This window comes from Oncorhynchus mykiss, chromosome 1, assembly GCF_013265735.2.
Source record: "Oncorhynchus mykiss isolate Arlee chromosome 1, USDA_OmykA_1.1, whole genome shotgun sequence".
Lineage (NCBI taxonomy): Eukaryota > Metazoa > Chordata > Actinopteri > Salmoniformes > Salmonidae > Oncorhynchus > Oncorhynchus mykiss.
In genome coordinates, this window is record NC_048565.1 from 10,361,534 (window position 1) to 10,381,419 (window position 19,886).

General features: G+C 47.4%; 1 protein-coding gene across 19 annotated transcripts in view; it reads right to left on the bottom strand.

The window, feature by feature from the left end:
• Positions 1-19,886, bottom strand: part of LOC110522842 (receptor-type tyrosine-protein phosphatase S) — a 402,253-nt gene that overhangs the window by 141,207 nt on the left and 241,160 nt on the right. For 12 of the 19 annotated variants that reach the window (XM_036939683.1, XM_036939692.1, XM_036939708.1 and 9 more), the window contains 3 exons: positions 18,144-18,332; positions 9,469-9,477; positions 1,179-1,196 (listed from right to left, as the gene is read on the bottom strand). In XM_036939683.1, the coding sequence (XP_036795578.1) occupies positions 1,179-1,196; positions 9,469-9,477; positions 18,144-18,332 (216 nt within the window). The remainder of the gene's footprint in view (positions 1-1,178; positions 1,197-9,468; positions 9,478-18,143; positions 18,333-19,886) is intronic. The other 7 variants (XM_036940331.1, XM_036940246.1, XM_036940105.1 and 4 more) reach the window with 1 other exon arrangement.

A 19,886-nucleotide genomic window follows, 5' to 3' on the forward strand; every position in this document is an offset into this window, starting at 1 on the left:
CCATCCTTCTCCCCCAACCACCATCCTTCTCCCCCCAACCACCATCCTTCTCCCCCAACCACCATCCTTCTCCCCCCAACCACTATCCTTCTCCCCCCAACCACCATCCTTCTCCCCCCAACCACCATCCTTCTCCCCCCAACCACCATCCTTCTCCCCCAAATACCATCCTTCTCCCCCAACCACCATCCTTCTCCCCCCAACCACCATCCTTCTCCCCCCAACCACCATCCTTCTCCCCCCAACCACCATCCTTCTCCCCCCAACCACCATCCTTCTCCCCCAACCACCATCCTTCTCCCCCCAACCACCATCCTTCTCCCCCCAACCACCATCCTTCTCCCCCAACCACCATCCTTCTCCCCCCAACCACCATCCTTCTCCCCCAAATACCATCCTTCTCCCCCAACCACCATCCTTCTCCCCCCAACCACCATCCTTCTCCACCAACCACCATCCTTCTCCCCCAACCACCATCCTTCTCCCCCCAACCACCCCTAATAACCCCCCAACCACCATCCTTCTCCCCCCAACCACCCCTAATAACCCCCCAAACACCATCCTTCTCCCCCCAACCACCCCTAATAACCCCCCAACCACCATCCTTTTCCCCCCAACCATCCTTCTCCCCCAAACCACCCCTAATAACCCCCCAACCACTATCCTTCTCCCCCAACCACTATCCTTCTCCCCCCAACCACCATCCTTCCCCCCCAACCACTCCTAATAACCCCCCAACCATCCCTAATAACCCCTCAACCATCCCTAATAACCACCCAACCATCCCTAATAACCCCTCAACCATCCCTAATAACCCCCCTACCATCCCTAATAACACCCCAACCACCATTTTCCTCCTGCTAAACACACATCGCTCCACCAGATTGCAATTTTTCCGGTAATTCCCACATTCAAGAGGTAAACAAATGCAAAACACACACACACACAAACCATTGCACGGCAAGGATGGGATGAAACACAAAATAGGAAAAAAAAAAACAGATACACGTAGACAAAGACACAGAGGACAAAAAGATGACCGTTCGCTGGTAATAGCAAAGTCTTGATTTGTTTTGGAGAAGGCTAGCTCAGTTTAGTCACTTCATTTGAATAAGAACGGATTCAATCTGGTTAGATAAGAGGTCAAGTTTCAGTTGTGCTGTTAGTTATAGTCTTACCTCGGATGGGGGTACCCTCTGGAAGAAGAGATACAAAACAACAGTTTAGTTCAAGATTAACGTTAGTAGGTGTTATTTGTTTTTATAAATCAACCAGTTCCTTGCTTATTGGCCGTCATGATCAAAGTGTTTTAGAGTTTTTTTTTTTATCAACGGAACTTATTCATTGGGACTTGAAAGACCTCCCACTGCTGGTCTCACAAAGGAACAGAAGGTTGGTATGGTGGGCACACTCTTGTCCCCTTTTCTCCTCCTCGCCCTCTCTTCTCCTCTCCTCTCACCTCCTGTCTCTCTCCTCCTCCTCTCCTCTCTTACTCTCCCTCTCTCCTCTCCCATCCTCAGCCACATTAAGGCGGGAACACAAAGCAGCATCTGAGCTTGGAGAGAGGCTCAGTTGACAGCCCTGGTACCAGACTACCAGGACTCTGTAGCAGAGAGGCTGGCCAGAGGCACTATAATAGGCATGTGGATGGCACCTAATTGGGGATAGTGTGGCTCTCCTGAGTTGCCACCAAACCTAGGTCCCCCTGAAATGGGGACTTGAGTGGGAAGAGGGTCAACCTCCTAGTATGTTATTAATTTTCTTTCATACCCTCTCACTATTCCTTAGTCTCTGCCATTGTATGTCATTTTACTCAACAATTTTGCTCACGTTTTCACTCAGCCTCTCTTCTTTTCCTCTCACACTCTCGCCCTCTCTGATGCTCCTCCTCTTGTCTGTGCCTATCTGATGCTCCTCCTGTTGTCTGTGCCTCTCTGATGCTCCTCCTGTTTTCTGTGCCTCTCTGCTGCTCCTCCTGTTGTCTGTGCCTCTCTTGCTCTACTTTGTGCCACTCTTGCCCTCCCTCCCTCCCTCCCTCCCTCCCTCCCTCCCTCCCTCCCTCCCTCCCTCCCTCCCTCCCTCCCTCCCTCCCTCCCTCCCTCCCTCCCTCCCTCCCTCCCTCTCTGTATGAGGAGGAATAGCAAACTGACAGTGCTCTGCCCTGGGCTACCCCCTGAGAGCGCCGCCAGGGAGGCTCCAGCCCAGCGGAGGTGCCCTACTTAGTGCAGAGCCCGCGGTACACAGCGCCAGAAGGGGTTAAAGGTTAATGCAGCCTGTTGTGAATGACTCTACATCCCTGACCTGTGTACCAGTGTGACTACAGGGAGCTACAATCACAGACACAAACCCCTGTCTTTCATAGCAGTACAGAGAACCTAAGTGTGTAAGCCATGTTGGAACTGAAGATGTGATTTATAATGGATTATGTTCTAGGGTGGCTCTTCCTCCTCTGGGTTCCGAGTGCTTCTTTGTTTTGCCAGCAGTGGGGAGGTGTGAGTGTTGAGCTTGACTGTTTTGACTGTTTTTTTGAATCTCCATGGATGTTACATCCCTAGAAATATGGCTAAACTGCAACACATGGCATCCTTTTTTTAAATGCTCATATCAGACATATCCAATCACACAGAAAGGGGATCAGGGTTTGGGACTGTTAAGTTGTTAGAGTTGGAGTTCAAGGACAGCAAGAAGCTTGTGGGTTTATTTGTTCTCTGAAGTCAGGATATTAGTTAGGAGTAAGGAGTTACTAGTTAAGGTTTGGTTAGGTGGGGTTAGGTTAGGTTAGGTTAAGGTTAGGTTAGATTAAGGTTAGGTTAATAAAGCAGGTTTGTGGATCCTGAGTATTAAAGAGGGGATAGGGAGGAAGATTTAATAAATGGGTGTGTGGAAAATGAGGAGTTGTGAAGTTCAAAGCGATTGGTTCCAGGGAAGAAGAGAAGAAGACATTTTGAATAGTGAAAGAAAGCATCAAAACGTCATGATCATTTATAGAAAACAATGAAAGCAAAGAAACAGGAAGGGTACAGAAAGAGAATGGGAAAGGACCAGGAAGAGAACAGGAAGGGAACAGGAAAGGACCAGGAAGAGAGCAGGAAGGGTACCTGAAGGGACCAGGAAGAGAACAGGAAGGGAACAGGAAAGGAACAGGAAGGGGACAGGAAAGGAACAGGAAGGGAACAGGAAGGGAACAGGAAAGGAACAGGAAGAGAACTGGAAGGGAACAGGAAGGGACATAATAATTGTAGGTTTCATCCTTCTATCAGAGCCTAAGCGAAGGAATGCCCTGTTAATTTTATCCTCTGAAAATGAGGAAAAATCCTTAAATTCAGGGCTCAATTGACTAACAATGCCACTCTTCGTAAATTGAACACTGAAGGGCTCGGGTCAAGCTTAACCACTAAGGATGATGAAAATCACCAAGTGCAGCACCAGGTTCAGATCCACCTTCCTTATTACAGTATACACGCACAAGTCATAAACTCTGTTTTTAAGCTCCTTATTACAGTATACACGCGCAAGTCATAAACTCTGTTTTTAAGCTCCTTATTACAGTATACACGCGCAAGTCATAAACTCTGTTTTTAAGCTCCGGTGAACTGTGGCTTAATCAGCTTATGGTGGGAGTGACCCAAATGTACCTCCACGGCCAAAGACCTTCTGCCAGCAGTGTGGCGTCATTGACGCTGCATAATGGCCCCAAGCTTGTGTATGAAATCCTTCTACCTGGTTGTGGATGCGGCTAGCTGTCCAGAGGCTATGCCAATCTGGCCAGAGACCGGGTCCATCTGGGTTGGAGATGGAGGGAGGTGTGTGTGTGTGTGTGTGTGTGTGTGTGTGTGGGGGGAGGGGGGGGGGGGGGGGGTTAGGCCAAGTGCCAGGGTTTGACCCCCTCGGATGTCTGGATGACCTTCTCGTTTCCATGGAGACCTCTCTGGGCTCCTGGCTCCCTGGATGTTAGAACACATCTGTCCATCTGAATCAGGCCATCTCCTGCTGCTCTACTCCTGGCCCATGGATGACCTCTGTGATGTTCAGTGTATCTGTGCTGGGTGTATGCACATGTGTTTCTGAGCATGTGTATGTGTGTGTGTGTGTGTGTGTGTGTGTGTGTGTGTGTTTCTGAGTGTGTGTGTGTGTGTTTCTGAGTGTGTGTGTGTGTGTTTCTGAGTTTGTGTGTGTGTGTGTGTTTCTGAGCGTGTGTGTGTGTGTGTGTGTGTTTCTGAACGTGTGTGTGTGTGTGTGTGTGTGTGTGTGTGTTTCTGAGCGTGTGTGTGTGTGTGTGTGTGTGTGTGTGTGTGTGTGTGTACATAGATGCACACAGCTCACGTGGAGCGCCAAACCATCCAGTATCTTGAGAAAGATTTGGGTCATATTCCAAACCTAATAATAAAAAGAGACCAAATAAAGACCTCATTCTTTATGAATTTGTATGTATCGCACCTTCCCTCTCTCTACCATTTTTTTATTGTTCTCTCCCTTCTCTCGTGATAATCTGCTCAGGCTGACAAGACCAGCGAGGGCCTGGGGTCAGGAGCAATGGGTACAGGAGAGAAATGTCAGTCCTCTTCCACACCTCAAAAAGGAGCTCACCTTGGGGACTCTACACGCAAATATCAGCACAGCAGTCAGTATGGACCTGGCACATCCATCCAGCCAGCACCAGCACTGTCTCCAGAGGCTCAACAGTACACGAGTCACATCCAAATGAAGGACTTTTTGTGTGTTTTGTATGTTTTGTGTTGCTAAAAAGCCACATTGTTAAGGTGTGAGGTGTACATGGTAAACACACCAGCGTGTGTGTATTGTCCTGGGATGGTAGTGTGTGTTTGTGAGGAAGGGGTGTAGGAGAAAGCCGTCCCCCCATCCACGTTAGGGGACCCATCAATCCCAGAATCCTCCCCGGCTTAAGTCTGCCTGCAGTTAAATCAAGTACCACAGCAACAGCCAACCACAGGAAAGAAAATACAAAAAAAAGAGAGCCCCTACTCAGGAAGTTTAACCACCTTTCCATATTTTTTCCTCAGCGTTAAAAAGTCTCCAAGGGTACTGCCGGGAGCGTCCGGAGTGATGTTCACACACCTTGGTAAGTTCCCACATGTGACTGACTCAAAGATGTCTGACACCAAAACTAATGAAGACTTCACACAAACAGAGGAGAGGTATGGGATACTAGGTAGAGGAAATAAATTCTACCAAACTAAAGAAAGACCCCCCCCCCCCACCCCCAAAGAGAGAAACAATTTTGAAGTATTTATTCAACCTTGAGCACGTCTGCTCCATTCCTTTTGGAAAGGGGAGATTAAAGAAAATAAGCGTTCATCTGCTCAACTGGAAATGATGGCAGCTGAGGGGGTTCGAGCACGGCAGGCCTTTTTCTCATCAGCATAAACAAGGCTTGCTGGTAGCCTGGGATCTCCAGTAACAACAGCTAGCCGTCTTCACAGGTAAAATCGCTATAATAGACCTTCATATTTAAAAACAAAAGAGACAAAGAAGACTTGTTTCTCTCACAGACAACTAAAGGCTGTTTTGTAATGTTTTCAATACCACAAATTATAACAGATAGGCTCAAAAAGCAGGCCTCAGATAAAATCTGAAGTGTAGAAATGTGGTAAAAAGAAATTAACAAAAATGTAGACCCGATCCATAACACATAATGCGACAAAGCATTTGTTGGAGTTTTGTTAGACAGTGGGGGAGCATTGGGCAGCAGGAAAAGTTTTTCTTGAGAAAACATTTGGCTAACGAGGGAAGGTTGAGCTGGCCACAGTGTGGGGCTGGAGGGTTCAGCTGGAGGGTTCAGCCTCTCCTGCAGCGCCCCCCAAAGTCTGGAAACAACTCCAGTTCACCCTGTCACTACTACACCTTCCTGCCTTTATGGAACGAAGACTTGTTTTTGTGCAAATTCTCAGGGTCATTGAAGCCCTCGACTGTGTGCTTTCTCATGTGTGGCCTTCAGAGGTTCACTGTGTGTGTGTGTGTGTGTGTGTGTGTGTGTGTGTGTGTGTGTGTGTGTGTGTGTGTGTGTGTGTGTGTGTGTGTGTGTGTGTGTGTGTGTGTGTGTGTGTGTGTGTGTGTGTGTGTGTGTGTGTGTGTGTGTGTGTGTGTTAGGGGGCAAAGTCATATTTGTCTGGTCATAAACTACAAGATTTCTAGGTAACCTTCATCTAATTAATACTAGTACACACATCTTATTAATACTAGGATACTCATCTAATTAATACCATTATACTCATCTAATTAATATCAGTCCACTCATCTAATTAATACAAGTCCATACATCTAATTAATACAAGTATACTCATCTAATTAATACTAGTATACTCATCTAATTAATACTAGTACACACATCTTATTAATACTGGTATACTAATCTAATTAATAGCAGTCCACTCATCTAATTAATACTAGTACACACATCTTATTAATACTGGTATACTCATCTAATTAATACTAGTATACTCATCTAATTAATCCTGGTATACACATCTTATTAATACTACAGTCGTGGCCAAAAGTTTTGAGAATGACACAAATATTAATCTGAGTCTGCTGCCTCAGTTTGGAAGATGTTAATTTGCATATACTCCAGAATGTTATGAAAAGTGATCAGATGAATTGCAATTAATTGCAAAGTCCCTCTTTGCAATGCAAATGAACTGAATCCCCCCAAAACATTTCCAATGCATTTCAGCCCTGCCACAAAAGGACCAGCTGACATCATGTCAGTGATTCTCTCGTTAACACAGGCGTGAGTGTTGATGAGGACAAGGCTGGAGATCACTCTGTCATGCTGATTGAGTTCAAATAACAGACTCTAAGCTTCAAAAGTAGGGTGGTTCTTGGAATCATTGTTCTTCCTCTGTCAACCATGGTTACCTACAAGGAAACAAGTGCCGTCATCATTGCTTTGCACAAAAAGGGCTTCACAGGCAAGGATATTACTGCCAGTAAGATTGCACCTAAATCAACCATTAATCGGATCATCAAGAACTTCAAGGAGAGTGGTTCAAATGTTGTGAAGAAGGCTTCAGGGCGCCCAAGCAAGTCCAGCAAGCTCCATAAAGTTGATTCAGCTGCGGGATCTGTGCACCACCAGTACAGAGCTTGCTCAGGGATGGCGCAGGCAGGTGTGAGTGCATCTGCACGCACAGTGAGGCAAAGACTTTTGGAGGATGGCCTGGTGTCAAGAAGGGCAGCAAAGAAGCCACTTCTCTCCAGGAAAAACATCAGGGACAGACACCAGTGGGGACTGCTGAGGACTGGGGTAAAGTAATTTTCTCTGATTGTCAGAGTCTAGGTGATGTGGGTAAGGCGGAGTCAGGCGCAGGACACAGAGATGATTAATAATAGTAACTTTACTCAAAAATAATCTTCCAAAAAGGAGAACGAAAATCCAGAATCACATAAACGAGACAACTGACAACAATAAACACGCATAAAACCATGGTGGCTCCAGAGAGTTAAATAGGGAAATAACCAGGTGTGTACAATACAGACAAAACAAATGGAAAAAGAAATGTAGATCGGTGGAGGCTAGAAAGCCGGTGACGTCGACTGCCGAACGCCGCCCGAACAAGGAGAGGCACCAACTTCGGCGGAAGTCGTGACACTGATGAATCCCCTTTCCGATTGTTTGGGGCATCTGGAAAAAAGCTTGTCCGGAGAAGACAAGGTGAGTGCTACCATCAGTCCTGTGTCATGCCAACAGTAAAGCATCCTGAGATCATTCATGTGTGGGGTTGCTTCTCAGCCAAGGGAGTGGGCTCACTCACAATTTTGCCTAAGAACACAGCCATGAATAAAGAATGGTACCAACACATCCTCCAAAAGCAACTTCTCCCAACCATCCAGGAACAGTTTGGTGACAAACAATGCATTTACCAGCATGATGGAGAACCTTGCCATAAGGCAAAAGTGATAACTAAGTGGCTCGGTGAACAAAACACCGATATTTTGGGTCCATGGCCAGGAAACTCCCCAGACCTTAATCCCATTGAGAACTTGTGGTCAATCCTCAGGAGGCAGGTGGACAAACAAAAACCCACAAATTCTGACAAACTCCCAGCATTGATTATGCAAGAATTGGCTGCCATCAGTCAGGATGTGGCCCAGAAGTTATTTGACAGCATGCCAGGGCGGATTGCATGGGTCTTGAAAAAGAAGGGTCAACAGTGCAAATATTGACTCTGCATCAACTTCATGTAATTGTCAATAAAAGCCTTTGACACTTATGAAATGCTTGTAATTATACTTCAGTATTCCATAGTAACATCTGACAAAAATATCTAAAGACACTGAAGCAGCAAACTTTGTGAAACTTAATATTTGTGTCATTCTCAAAACTTTTGGCCACGACTGTAGTATCCTGAACATATTAATACTGGTATACTCATCATATTAATACTAGTACACTCATCATATTAATACTGGTATACACATATAATTAATACCAGTATACTCGTCTAATTAATACCAGTATACTCATCTAATTAATACCAGTATCCTCATCTAATTAATACTAGTATACTCATCTAATTACGACTAGTATACTAATCTAATACCAGTAACACTCCTCTAATTAATACCAGTACACTAATCTAATACCAGTATACTCATCTAATTAATACTAGTATACTAATCTAATACCAGTAACACTCCTCTAATTAATACTAGTATACTAATCTAATACCAGTAACACTCCTCTAATTAATACCAGTACACTAATCTAATACCAGTATACTCATCTAATTAATACTAGTATACTAATCTAATACCAGTAACACTCCTCTAATTAATACCAGTACACTAATCTAATACCAGTATACTCATCTAATTAATACTAGTATACTAATCTAATATCAGTACACTCATCTAATTAATACCAGTACACTAATCTAATACCAGTATACTCATCTAATTAATACTAGTATACTAATCTAATATCAGTACACTCATCTAATTAATACCAGTACACTAATCTAATACCAGTATACTCATCTAATTAATACTAGTATACTAATCTAATATCAGTACACTCATCTAATTAATACCAGTATACTCACTAATTAATACTAGTATACTCATCTAATTAATACTAGTATACTCATCTTATTGTCCAATTCTACACAACAGCATGTGAAACTGTCTACACAGGTGGTGAAAGTAGCTTGGAGAGGCTGGGTCCTGTTCGTGAGAAGTGGATGAGAGGTGTGTGGAACACACACACCACACATCTCAGGTTCTTCTCCTTGTTTCACCGTTCTACTTGAATCTGGGAGCCAAAGACGGTTCACATAGTGGGCGGGAAAAGATACAAGTAAAAAAGGAAGGGTAGGAACGGGACAGAGAGAAGAAGAGAGGGAGGAAGGACGTGGGAGAGAGGATGTGGGGCATGCATTTTAAAAGTAGTTAAAATGCCATCTGCTTCAGGGACAATGGGGATGTTTGTGGACTTAGTAAGACACTTACCAAAGGCTTCTGAAAATCATAATGGAACAGAAAAACAAATAGAAAAAAGGAAAAACAGAACAATTAATTTGAGGGTTTAGGTGCTGCTAGCAGTACCACCTAGAGTGCTGGAATGACACTGTTCAGGTGGGACTTTTATGACCCCAGAATGTGATTATTACATGACAAAAATGTACTATTTCATACAGGCGTTCAGGCAGCAAGAGGTTAACATTAAGTACATGTACCACTTCTTGACTTGTGTGTAGAACTGTGGCAAGTTTACGATCATTTAAAAAAAACATCTTATTTATTTAAAATCCTGGCTTTATTACTTGGGGATGCTACTTGTCAAAACGTACATTGCTAAGTGCTTTATTCTTTGTACACTGCTCAAAAAAATAAAGGGATCACTAAAATAACACATCCTAGATCTGAATGAATGAAATATTCTTATTAAATACTTTTTTCTTTACATAGTTGAATGTGCTGACAACAAAAATCACGCAAAAATGATCAATGGAAATCAAATTTATCAACCCATGGAGGTCTGGATTTGGAGTCACACTCAAAATTAAAGTGGAAAACCACACTACAGGCTGATCCAACTTTGATGTAATGTCCTTAAAACAAGTCAAAATGAGGCTCAGTAGTGTGTGTGGCCTCCACGTGCCTGTATGACCTCCCTACAACGCCTGGGCATGCTCCTGATGAGGTGGCGGATGGTCTCCTGACTGAGGGATCTCCTCCCAGACCTGGACTAAAGCATCCGCCAACTCCTGGACAGTCTGTGGTGCAACGTGGCGTTGGTGGATGGAGCGAGACATGATGTCCCAGATGTGCTCAATTGGATTCAGGTCTGGGGAACGGGCGGGCGAGTCCATAGCATCAATGCCTTCCTCTTGCAGGAACTGCTGACACACTCCAGCCACATGAGGTCTAGCATTGTCTTGCAGTAGGAGGAACCCAGGGCCAACCACACCAGCATATGGTCTCACAAGGGGTCTGAGGATCTCATCTCGGTACCTAATGGCAGTCAGGTTACCTCTGGCGAGCAAATGGAGGGCTGTGCGGCCCCCCAAAGAAATGCCACCCCACATCATGACTGACCCACCGCCAAACCGGTCATGCTGGAGGATGTTGCAGGCAGCAGAACGTTCTCCACGGCGTCTCCAGACTGTCACGTCTGTCACATGTGCTCAGTGTGAACCTGCTTTCATCTGTGAAGAGCACAGGGCGCCAGTGGCGAATTTGCCAATCTTGGTGTTCTCTGGCAAATGCCAAACGTTCTGCACGGTGTTGGGCTGTAAGCACAACCCCCACCTGTGGACGTCGGACCCTCATACCACCCTCATGGAGTCTGTTTCTGACCGTTTGAGCAGACACGTGCACATTTGTGGCCTGCTGGAGGTCATTTTGCAGGGCTCTGGCAGTGCTCCACCTTGCACAAAGGCGGAGGTAGCGGTCCTGCTGCTGGGTTGTTGCCCTCCTACGGCCTCCTCCACGTCTCCTGATGTACTGGCCTGTCTCCTGGTAGCGCCTCCATGCTCTGGACACTACGCTGACAGACACAGCAAACCTTCTTGCCATATCTCGCATTGATGTGCCATCCTGGATGAGCTGCACTACCTGAGCCACTTGTGTGGGTTGTAGACTCCGTCTCATGCTACCACTAGAGTGAAAGCACCGCCAGCATTCAAAAGTGACCAAAACATCAGCCAGGAAGCATAGGAACTGAGAAGTGGTCTGTGGTCCCCACCTGCAGAACCACTCCTTTATTGGGGGTGTCTTGCTAAATGCCTATCATTTCCACCTGTTGTCTATTCCATTTGCACAACAGCATGTGAAATGTATTGTCAATCAGTGTTGCTTCCTAAGTGGACAGTTTGATTTCACAGAAGTGTGATTGACTTGGAGTTACATTGTGTTGTTTAAGTGTTCCCTTTATTTTTTTGAGCAGTGTATAATGCCAAGGGGTAAAACATCTAGGATGCATATCAGGGGCAAAGTATTTACCAAAGTGTTTAGAACATTGGGGGAAAAAAACTTTCATTATTAAATAGTGTTCAACTTCAGGTTAGAGAATGAGTTATTTGGCTTTATTTCCATTTTGCTATTGTTATTGTTATGACCTGAGAACTTTGTTTTGGGTCAGATAGAGGTTGTTGATGTCTGCATGACGTGCATTCAGTGGCAACAGCATCTCGACGGACAGACAAACGACAGATAGACACAGCGAGGCAATCCGCTCTGAGTGTAAAAAAACGTAGACGCACAGCAAAAAAAAAAAAAGGCATTGTGGAACAGAGAAACAGGTGAGAGACGCAAACAGGGGGGTTAGACACGTACAATATCAGACGGCTCAGCAGGAGAAAATCCAGTAACAACCCAACCAGCTTTCTCTGTAACTCTTTGAGCTTCACGGATGAATAACAACAACAGCAACAAGCAAAACACACATACATCTCAGGATATGTCAAGCCTAATCACGTTTCAGTTTGCATGTTCGTCCGTACAACCTATAAAAAAGCCCAATGAGTCTGCCCTCCTACCGTCACAGCACAGGATGAAGCTGAACGAGTGCTAAAACCAGCTGTAGACCCTAGACATTAACATAGGTGGAAGAAAAACTCAGCTTCATAGGAATCCCTCATGGGGGACTGCTGTCCTCAGATAGGGAAGTCAAGAGCATTTTACACACAACCTCAGCATCTCCAAAGCACTCCATGAGCTCCTGATACCCCCACAGAGAAACCCCCTGTAACACCAGGACACGGAGCACTCAGAAAGTTGTACGACATCATCTAAATGAGTGAACACTTTTTCTTTTGTTGCCACCATGGAATTTCTTGGGGTGAATTTCAAGTGGATGTTTTTAGCTGTAATTTGCTCACTTCCTACGAGCCAAAGGTCCTAGAAAACAGCTATTTGCTATATTTATCACAAATCAAGTGTTTTAGTGTGCAAGGACCACATCTAGGGCAAGAACTCAGTTGCGACAGACTATTTATTTGGTGTTAGCAGCTGCAAATCAAAATAGGATGTATTGCATTTTTCTGATGGTGATATATTGTCAACCCAAAAGATCTACCCACTGTTGCCTGGGACCACTTTAATTATATATATTGTTAGACTTTGCTGCACTGGGTCTCTCTCATTAAGGTTTAATCAAGGGCTACGAGATCACACCTACACTTACAGTACTGAGGGAGAGAAAACTAGACCAAGCTTTATTTCTCTCTATTAAAAATTTCTGGGACCCATTTAATATTTTTTGGGACCTTTCCTCGATCAGATCTTCTGAGCAGAACAAAGCTCAAATCATCCACCCAGTCACCGCGTATCAATCATAATGTTTCAGGGCTAAGCTATTGCACTCACAATCGGATTCATGGCTGCTCACCCTTTTGCATTTAAAAAGCAACCAGTTGCAGCTGAAGGTGTAGCTAAGCAACCAGGGCAGCTGAAGGTGTAGCTAAGCAACCAGGGCAGCTGAAGGTGTAGCTAAGCAACCAGGGCAGCTGAAGGTGTAGCTAAGCAACCAGGGCAGCTGAATGTGTAGCTAAGCAACCAGGGCAGCTGAAGGTGTAGCAAAGCAACCAGGGCATCTGAAGGTGTAGCTAAGCAACCAGGGCAGCTGAATGTGTAGCTAAGCAACCGTGGCAGCTGAAGGTGTAGCTAAGCAACCGTTGCAGCTGAAGGTGTAGCTAAGCAACCAGGGTAGCTGAAGGTGTAGCTAAGCAACCAGGGCAGCTGAAGGTGTAGCTAAGCAACCGTGGCAGCTGAAGGTGTAGCTAAGCAACCGTGGCAGCTGAAGGTGTAGCTAAGCAACCAGGGCAGCTGAAGGTGTAGCTAAGCAACCAGGGCAGCTGAATGTGTAGCTAAGCAACCAGGGCAGCTGAAGGTGTAGCAAAGCAACCAGGGCAGCTGAAGGTGTAGCTAAGCAACCGTGGCAGCTTAAGGTGTAGCAAAGCAACCAGGGCAGCTGAAGGTGTAGCTAAGCAACCGTGGCAGCTGAAGGTGTAGCTAAGCAACCAGGGCAGCTGAATGTGTAGCAAAGCAACCGTGGCAGCTGAAGGTGTAGCTAAGCAACCGTGGCAGCTGAAGGTGTAGCTAAGCAACCATGGCAGCTGAAGGTGTAGCTAAGCAACCGTGGCAGCTGAAGGTGTAGCTAAGCAACTGTGGCAGCTGAAGGTGTAGCTAAGCAACCAGGGCAGCTGAAGGTGTAGCTTAGCAACCAGGGCAGCTGAATGTGTAGCTAAGCAACCAGGGCAGCTGAAGGTGTAGCTAAGCAACCGTGGCAGCTGAAGGTGTACCTAAGCAACCGTGGCAGCTGAAGGTGTAGCTAAGCAACCAGGGCAGCTGAAGGTGTAGCTAAGCAACCAGGGCAGCTGAAGGTGTAGCTAAGCAACCAGGGCATCTGAATGTGTAGCTAAGCAACCAGGGCAGCTGAATGTGTAGCAAAGCAACCAGGGCAGCTGAATGTGTAGCTAAGCAACCAGGGCAGCTGAATGTGTAGCAAAGCAACCGTCGCAGCTGAAGGTGTAGCTAAGCAACCGTGGCAGCTGAAGGTGTAGCTAAGCAACCGTGGCAGCTGAAGGTGTAGCTAGGCAACCAGGGCAGCTGAATGTGTAGCAAAGCAACCATGGCAGCTGAAGGTGTAGCTAAGCAACCGTGGCAGCTGAAGGTGTAGCTAAGCAACCGTGGCAGCTGAAGGTGTAGCTAAGCAACCGTGGCAGCTGAAGGTGTAGCTAAGCAACCGTGGCAGCTGAAGGTGTAGCTAAGCAACTGTGGCAGCTGAAGGTGTAGCTAAGCAACCAGGGCAGCTGAAGGTGTAGCAAAGCAACCAGGGAAGCTGAAGGTGTAGCTAAGCAACCAGGGCAGCTGAAGGTGTAGCTAAGCAACCAGGGCAGCTGAAGGTGTAGCTAAGCAACCAGGGCAGTTGAAGGTGTAGCTAAGCAACCGTGGCAGCTGAAGGTGTAGCTAAGCAACCAGGGCAGCTGAATGTGTAGCAAAGCAACCAGGGCAGCTGAATGTGTAGCTAAGCAACCAGGGCAGCTGAATGTGTAGCTAAGCAACCAGGGCAGCTGAATGTGTAGCAAAGCAACCAGGGCAGCTGAAGGTGTAGCTAAGCAACCAGGGCAGCTGAATGTGTAGCTAAGCAACCAGGGCAGCTGAAGGTGTAGCTAAGCAACCAGGGCAGCTGAAGGTGTAGCTAAGCAACCAGGGCAGCTGAAGGTGTAGCTAAGCAACCAGGGCAGCTGAAGGTGTAGCTAAGCAACCAGGGCAGCTGAATGTGTAGCTAAGAAACCATGGCAGCTGAAGGTGTAGCTAAGCAACCAGGGCAGCTGAATGTGTAGCTAAGCAACCAGGGCAGCTGAAGGTGTAGCTAAGCAACCAGGGCAGCTGAATGTGTAGCTAAGCAACCAGGGCAGCTGAATGTGTAGCAAAGCAACCAGGGCAGCTGAATGTGTAGCTAAGCAACCGTGGCAGCTGAAGGTGTAGCTAAGCAACCGTGGCAGCTGATGGTGTAGCTAAGCAACCAGGGCAGCTGAAGGTATAGCTAAGCAACCAGGGCAGCTGAAGGTGTAGCTAAGCAACCAGGGCAGCTGAAGGTGTAGCTAAGCAACCAGGGCAGCTGAAGGTGTAGCTAAGCAACCAGGGCATCTGAATGTGTAGCTAAGCAACCAGGGCAGCTGAATGTGTAGCAAAGCAACCAGGGCAGCTGAATGTGTAGCTAAGCAACCAGGGCAGCTGAATGTGTAGCAAAGCAACCGTCGCAGCTGAAGGTGTAGCTAAGCAACCGTGGCAGCTGAAGGTGTAGCTAAGCAACCGTGGCAGCTGAAGGTGTAGCTAGGCAACCAGGGCAGCTGAATGTGTAGCAAAGCAACCATGGCAGCAGAAGGTGTAGCTAAGCAACCGTGGCAGCTGAAGGTGTAGCTAAGCAACCGTGGCAGCTGAAGGTGTAGCTAAGCAACCGTGGCAGCTGAAGGTGTAGCTAAGCAACCGTGGCAGCTGAAGGTGTAGCTAAGCAACTGTGGCAGCTGAAGGTGTAGCTAAGCAACCAGGGCAGCTGAAGGTGTAGCAAAGCAACCAGGGAAGCTGAAGGTGTAGCTAAGCAACCAGGGCAGCTGAAGGTGTAGCTAAGCAACCAGGGCAGCTGAAGGTGTAGCTAAGCAACCAGGGCAGTTGAAGGTGTAGCTAAGCAACCGTGGCAGCTGAAGGTGTAGCTAAGCAACCAGGGCAGCTGAATGTGTAGCAAAGCAACCAGGGCAGCTGAATGTGTAGCTAAGCAACCAGGGCAGCTGAATGTGTAGCTAAGCAACCAGGGCAGCTGAATGTGTAGCAAAGCAACCAGGGCAGCTGAAGGTGTAGCTAAGCAACCAGGGCAGCTGAATGTGTAGCTAAGCAACCAGGGCAGCTGAAGGTGTAGCTAAGCAAACAGGGCAGCTGAAGGTGTAGCTAAGCAACCAGGGCAGCTGAAGGTGTAGCTAAGCAACCAGGGCAGCTGAAGGTGTAGCTAAGCAACCAGGGCAGCTGAATGTGTAGCTAAGAAACCATGGCAGCTGAAGGTGTAGCTAAGCAACCAGGGCAGCTGAATGTGTAGCTAAGCAACCAGGGCAGCTGAAGGTGTAGCTAAGCAACCAGGGCAGCTGAATGTGTAGCTAAGCAACCAGGGCAGCTGAATGTGTAGCAAAGCAACCAGGGCAGCTGAATGTGTAGCTAAGCAACCGTGGCAGCTGAAGGTGTAGCTAAGCAACCGTGGCAGCTGATGGTGTAGCTAAGCAACCAGGGCAGCTGAAGGTATAGCTAAGCAACCAGGGCAGCTGAAGGTGTAGCTAAGCAACCAGGGCAGCTGAAGGTGTAGCAAAGCAACCAGGGCAGTTGAATTTGTAACTAAGCAACCAGGGCAGCTGAATGTGTAGCTAAGAAACCATGGCAGCTGAATGTGTAGCTAAGCAACTGTGGCAGCTGAAGGTGTAGCTAAGAAACCATGGCAGCTGAAGGTGTAGCTAAGCAACCGTGGCAGCTGAAGGTGTAGCTAAGCAACCGTGGCAGCTGAAGGTGTAGCTAAGCAACCGTGGCAGCTGAAGGTGTAGCTAAGCAACTGTGGCAGCTGAAGGTGTAGCTAAGCAACCAGGGCAGCTGAAGGTGTAGCAAAGCAACCAGGGAAGCTGAAGGTGTAGCTAAGCAACCAGGGCAGCTGAAGCTGTAGCTAAGCAACCAGGGCAGCTGAAGGTGTAGCTAAGCAACCAGGGCAGTTGAAGGTGTAGCTAAGCAACCGTGGCAGCTGAAGGTGTAGCTAAGCAACCAGGGCAGCTGAATGTGTAGCAAAGCAACCAGGGCAGCTGAATGTGTAGCTAAGCAACCAGGGCAGCTGAATGTGTAGCTAAGCAACCAGGGCAGCTGAATGTGTAGCAAAGCAACCAGGGCAGCTGAAGGTGTAGCTAAGCAACCAGGGCAGCTGAATGTGTAGCTAAGCAACCAGGGCAGCTGAAGGTGTAGCTAAGCAAACAGGGCAGCTGAAGGTGTAGCTAAGCAACCAGGGCAGCTGAAGGTGTAGCTAAGCAACCAGGGCAGCTGAAGGTGTAGCTACGCAACCAGGGCAGCTGAAGGTGTAGCTAAGCAACCAGGGCAGCTGAATGTGTAGCTAAGAAACCATGGCAGCTGAAGGTGTAGCTAAGCAACCAGGGCAGCTGAATGTGTAGCTAAGCAACCAGGGCAGCTGAAGGTGTAGCTAAGCAACCAGGGCAGCTGAATGTGTAGCTAAGCAACCAGGGCAGCTGAATGTGTAGCAAAGCAACCAGGGCAGCTGAATGTGTAGCTAAGCAACCGTGGCAGCTGAAGGTGTAGCTAAGCAACCGTGGCAGCTGATGGTGTAGCTAAGCAACCAGGGCAGCTGAAGGTATAGCTAAGCAACCAGGGCAGCTGAAGGTGTAGCTAAGCAACCAGGGCAGCTGAAGGTGTAGCAAAGCAACCAGGGCAGTTGAATTTGTAACTAAGCAACCAGGGCAGCTGAATGTGTAGCTAAGAAACCATGGCAGCTGAATGTGTAGCTAAGCAACTGTGGCAGCTGAAGGTGTAGCTAAGAAACCATGGCAGCTGAAGGTGTAGCTAAGCAACCGTGGCAGCTGAAGGTGTAGCTAAGCAACCAGGGCAGCTGAAGGTGTAGCTAAGCAACCAGGGCAGCTGAAGGTGTAGCTAAGCAACCAGGGCAGCTGAAGGTGTAGCAAGGCAACCAGGGCAGCTGAATGTGTAGCTAAGCAACCAGGGCAGCTGAATGTGTAGCTAAGCAACCAGGGCAGCTGAATGTGTAGCTAAGCAACCAGGGCAGCTGAAGGTGTAGCTAAGCAACCAGGGCAGCTGAAGGTGTAGCTAAGCAACCAGGGCAGCTGAAGGTGTAGCTAAGCAACCAGGGCAGCTGAATGTGTAGCTAAGAAACCATGGCAGCTGAAGGTGTAGCTAAGCAACCAGGGCAGCTGAATGTGAGCTAAGCAACCAGGGCAGCTGAAGGTGTAGCTAAGCAACCAGGGCAGCTGAATGTGTAGCTAAGCAACCAGGGCAGCTGAATGTGTAGCTAAGCAACTGTGGCAGCTGAAGGTGTAGCTAAGAAACCATGGCAGCTGAAGGTGTAGCTAAGCAACCAGGGCAGCTGAAGATGTAGCTAAGCAACAGATTGAACACCATTTCCTTACCTGAGCGCAGCTGTTTGATTCGCCCGTTACTTGCGTTGGGGTCTATGGGCAGAAAGTCCTTAAACCAGGTGATTTCTGGGTCGGGGTTGCCGCTGGCAGCACAGAGCATGGTGGCCGTCCGGGTCCGCTCGACCACCTTCAGCTGGGGACCCATGTCTATGTTGGGGAATCCTCCAGGGAGCAAGTCCTCTGTAGAAGGGAGAAAGGAAAAATACATGGTTATTGGTGTTGGTTAAGTTAATTCACTAGTTACTCTGCTTCTGCAGTAGCACTACTCCATAGCGAGTCTAAATAAGTGCTAATCAACCAGAACACTTTTAGGTACTTGGTAAAACATGAATTAACCCCTTGCTGTCTCTGCCTGGCCGGTTCCCCTCTTTCCACTGGGATTCTCTGCCTCTAACCCTATTACAGGGGCTGAGTCACTGGCTTTACTGGGGCTCTCTCATGCCGTCCCTGGAGGAGGTGCGTCACCTGAGTGGGTTGAGTCACTGATGTGGTCATCCTGTCTGGGTTGGCGCTCCCCCCCCCCCCTTAAGTTGTGCCGTGGCGGAGGTCTTTGTGGGCTATACTCAGCCTTGTCTCAGGATGGTAAGTTGGTGGTTGAAGATATCCCTCTAGTGGTGTGGGGGCTGTGCTTTGGCAAAGTGGGTGGGGTTATATCCTTCCTGTTTGGCCCTGTCCGGGGGTGTCCTCGGAGTGGGCCACAGTGTCTCCTGACCCCTCCTGTCTCAGCCTCCAGTATTTATGCTGCAGTAGTTTATGTGTCGGGGGGCTAGGGTCAGTTTGTTATATCTGGAGTACTTCTCCTGTCCTATTCGGTGTCCTGTGTGAATCTAAGTGTGCGTTCTCTAATTCTCTCCTTCTCTCTTTCTCTCTCTCGGAGGACCTGAGCCCTAGGACCATGCCCCAGGACTACCTGACATGATGACTCCTTGCTGTCCCCAGTCCACCTGGCTGTGCTGCTGCTCCAGTTTCAACTGTTCTGCCTTATTATTATTCGACCATGCTGATCATTTATGAACATTTGGCCATGTTCTGTTATAATCTCCACCCGGCACAGCCAGAAGAAGACTGGCCATCCCACATATGCTCTCTCTAATTCTCTCTTTCTTTCTCTCTCTCGGAGGACCTGAGCCCTAGGACCATGCCCCAGGACTACCTGACATGATGACTCCTTGCTGTCCCCAGTCCACCTGACTGTGCTGCTGCTCCAGTTTCAACTATTCTGCCTTATTATTATTCGACCATGCTGGTCATTTATGAACATTTGAACATCTTGACCATGTTTTGTTATAATCTCCACCCGGCACAGCCAGAAGAGGACTGGCCACCCCACATAGCCTGGTTCCTCTCTAGGTTTCTTCCTAGGTTTTGGCCTTTCTAGGGAGTTTTTCCTAGCCACCGTGCTTCTTCACCTGCATTGCTTGCTGTTTGGGGTTTTAGGCTGGGTTTCTGTACAGCACTTTGAGATATCAGCTGATGTACGAAGGGCTATATAAAATAAATTTGATTTGATTTGATTTGATGAATTAATGTCCTGCTTTAATGTTCCCTGAGAGTCACAAGAGGGATCACTATATCCATTCTAACACAGCTCAATCCAAATACCACTCTTTACACATAGGGAACAAAATTGCATGAGAGATATGTCAAAATGAAATCCTCTCTTCCTTGAATATCATGATTGTGTGTCCTAACTGTAACCTGTTATTTACAGTAGCCATTCACACTCCATTAGTT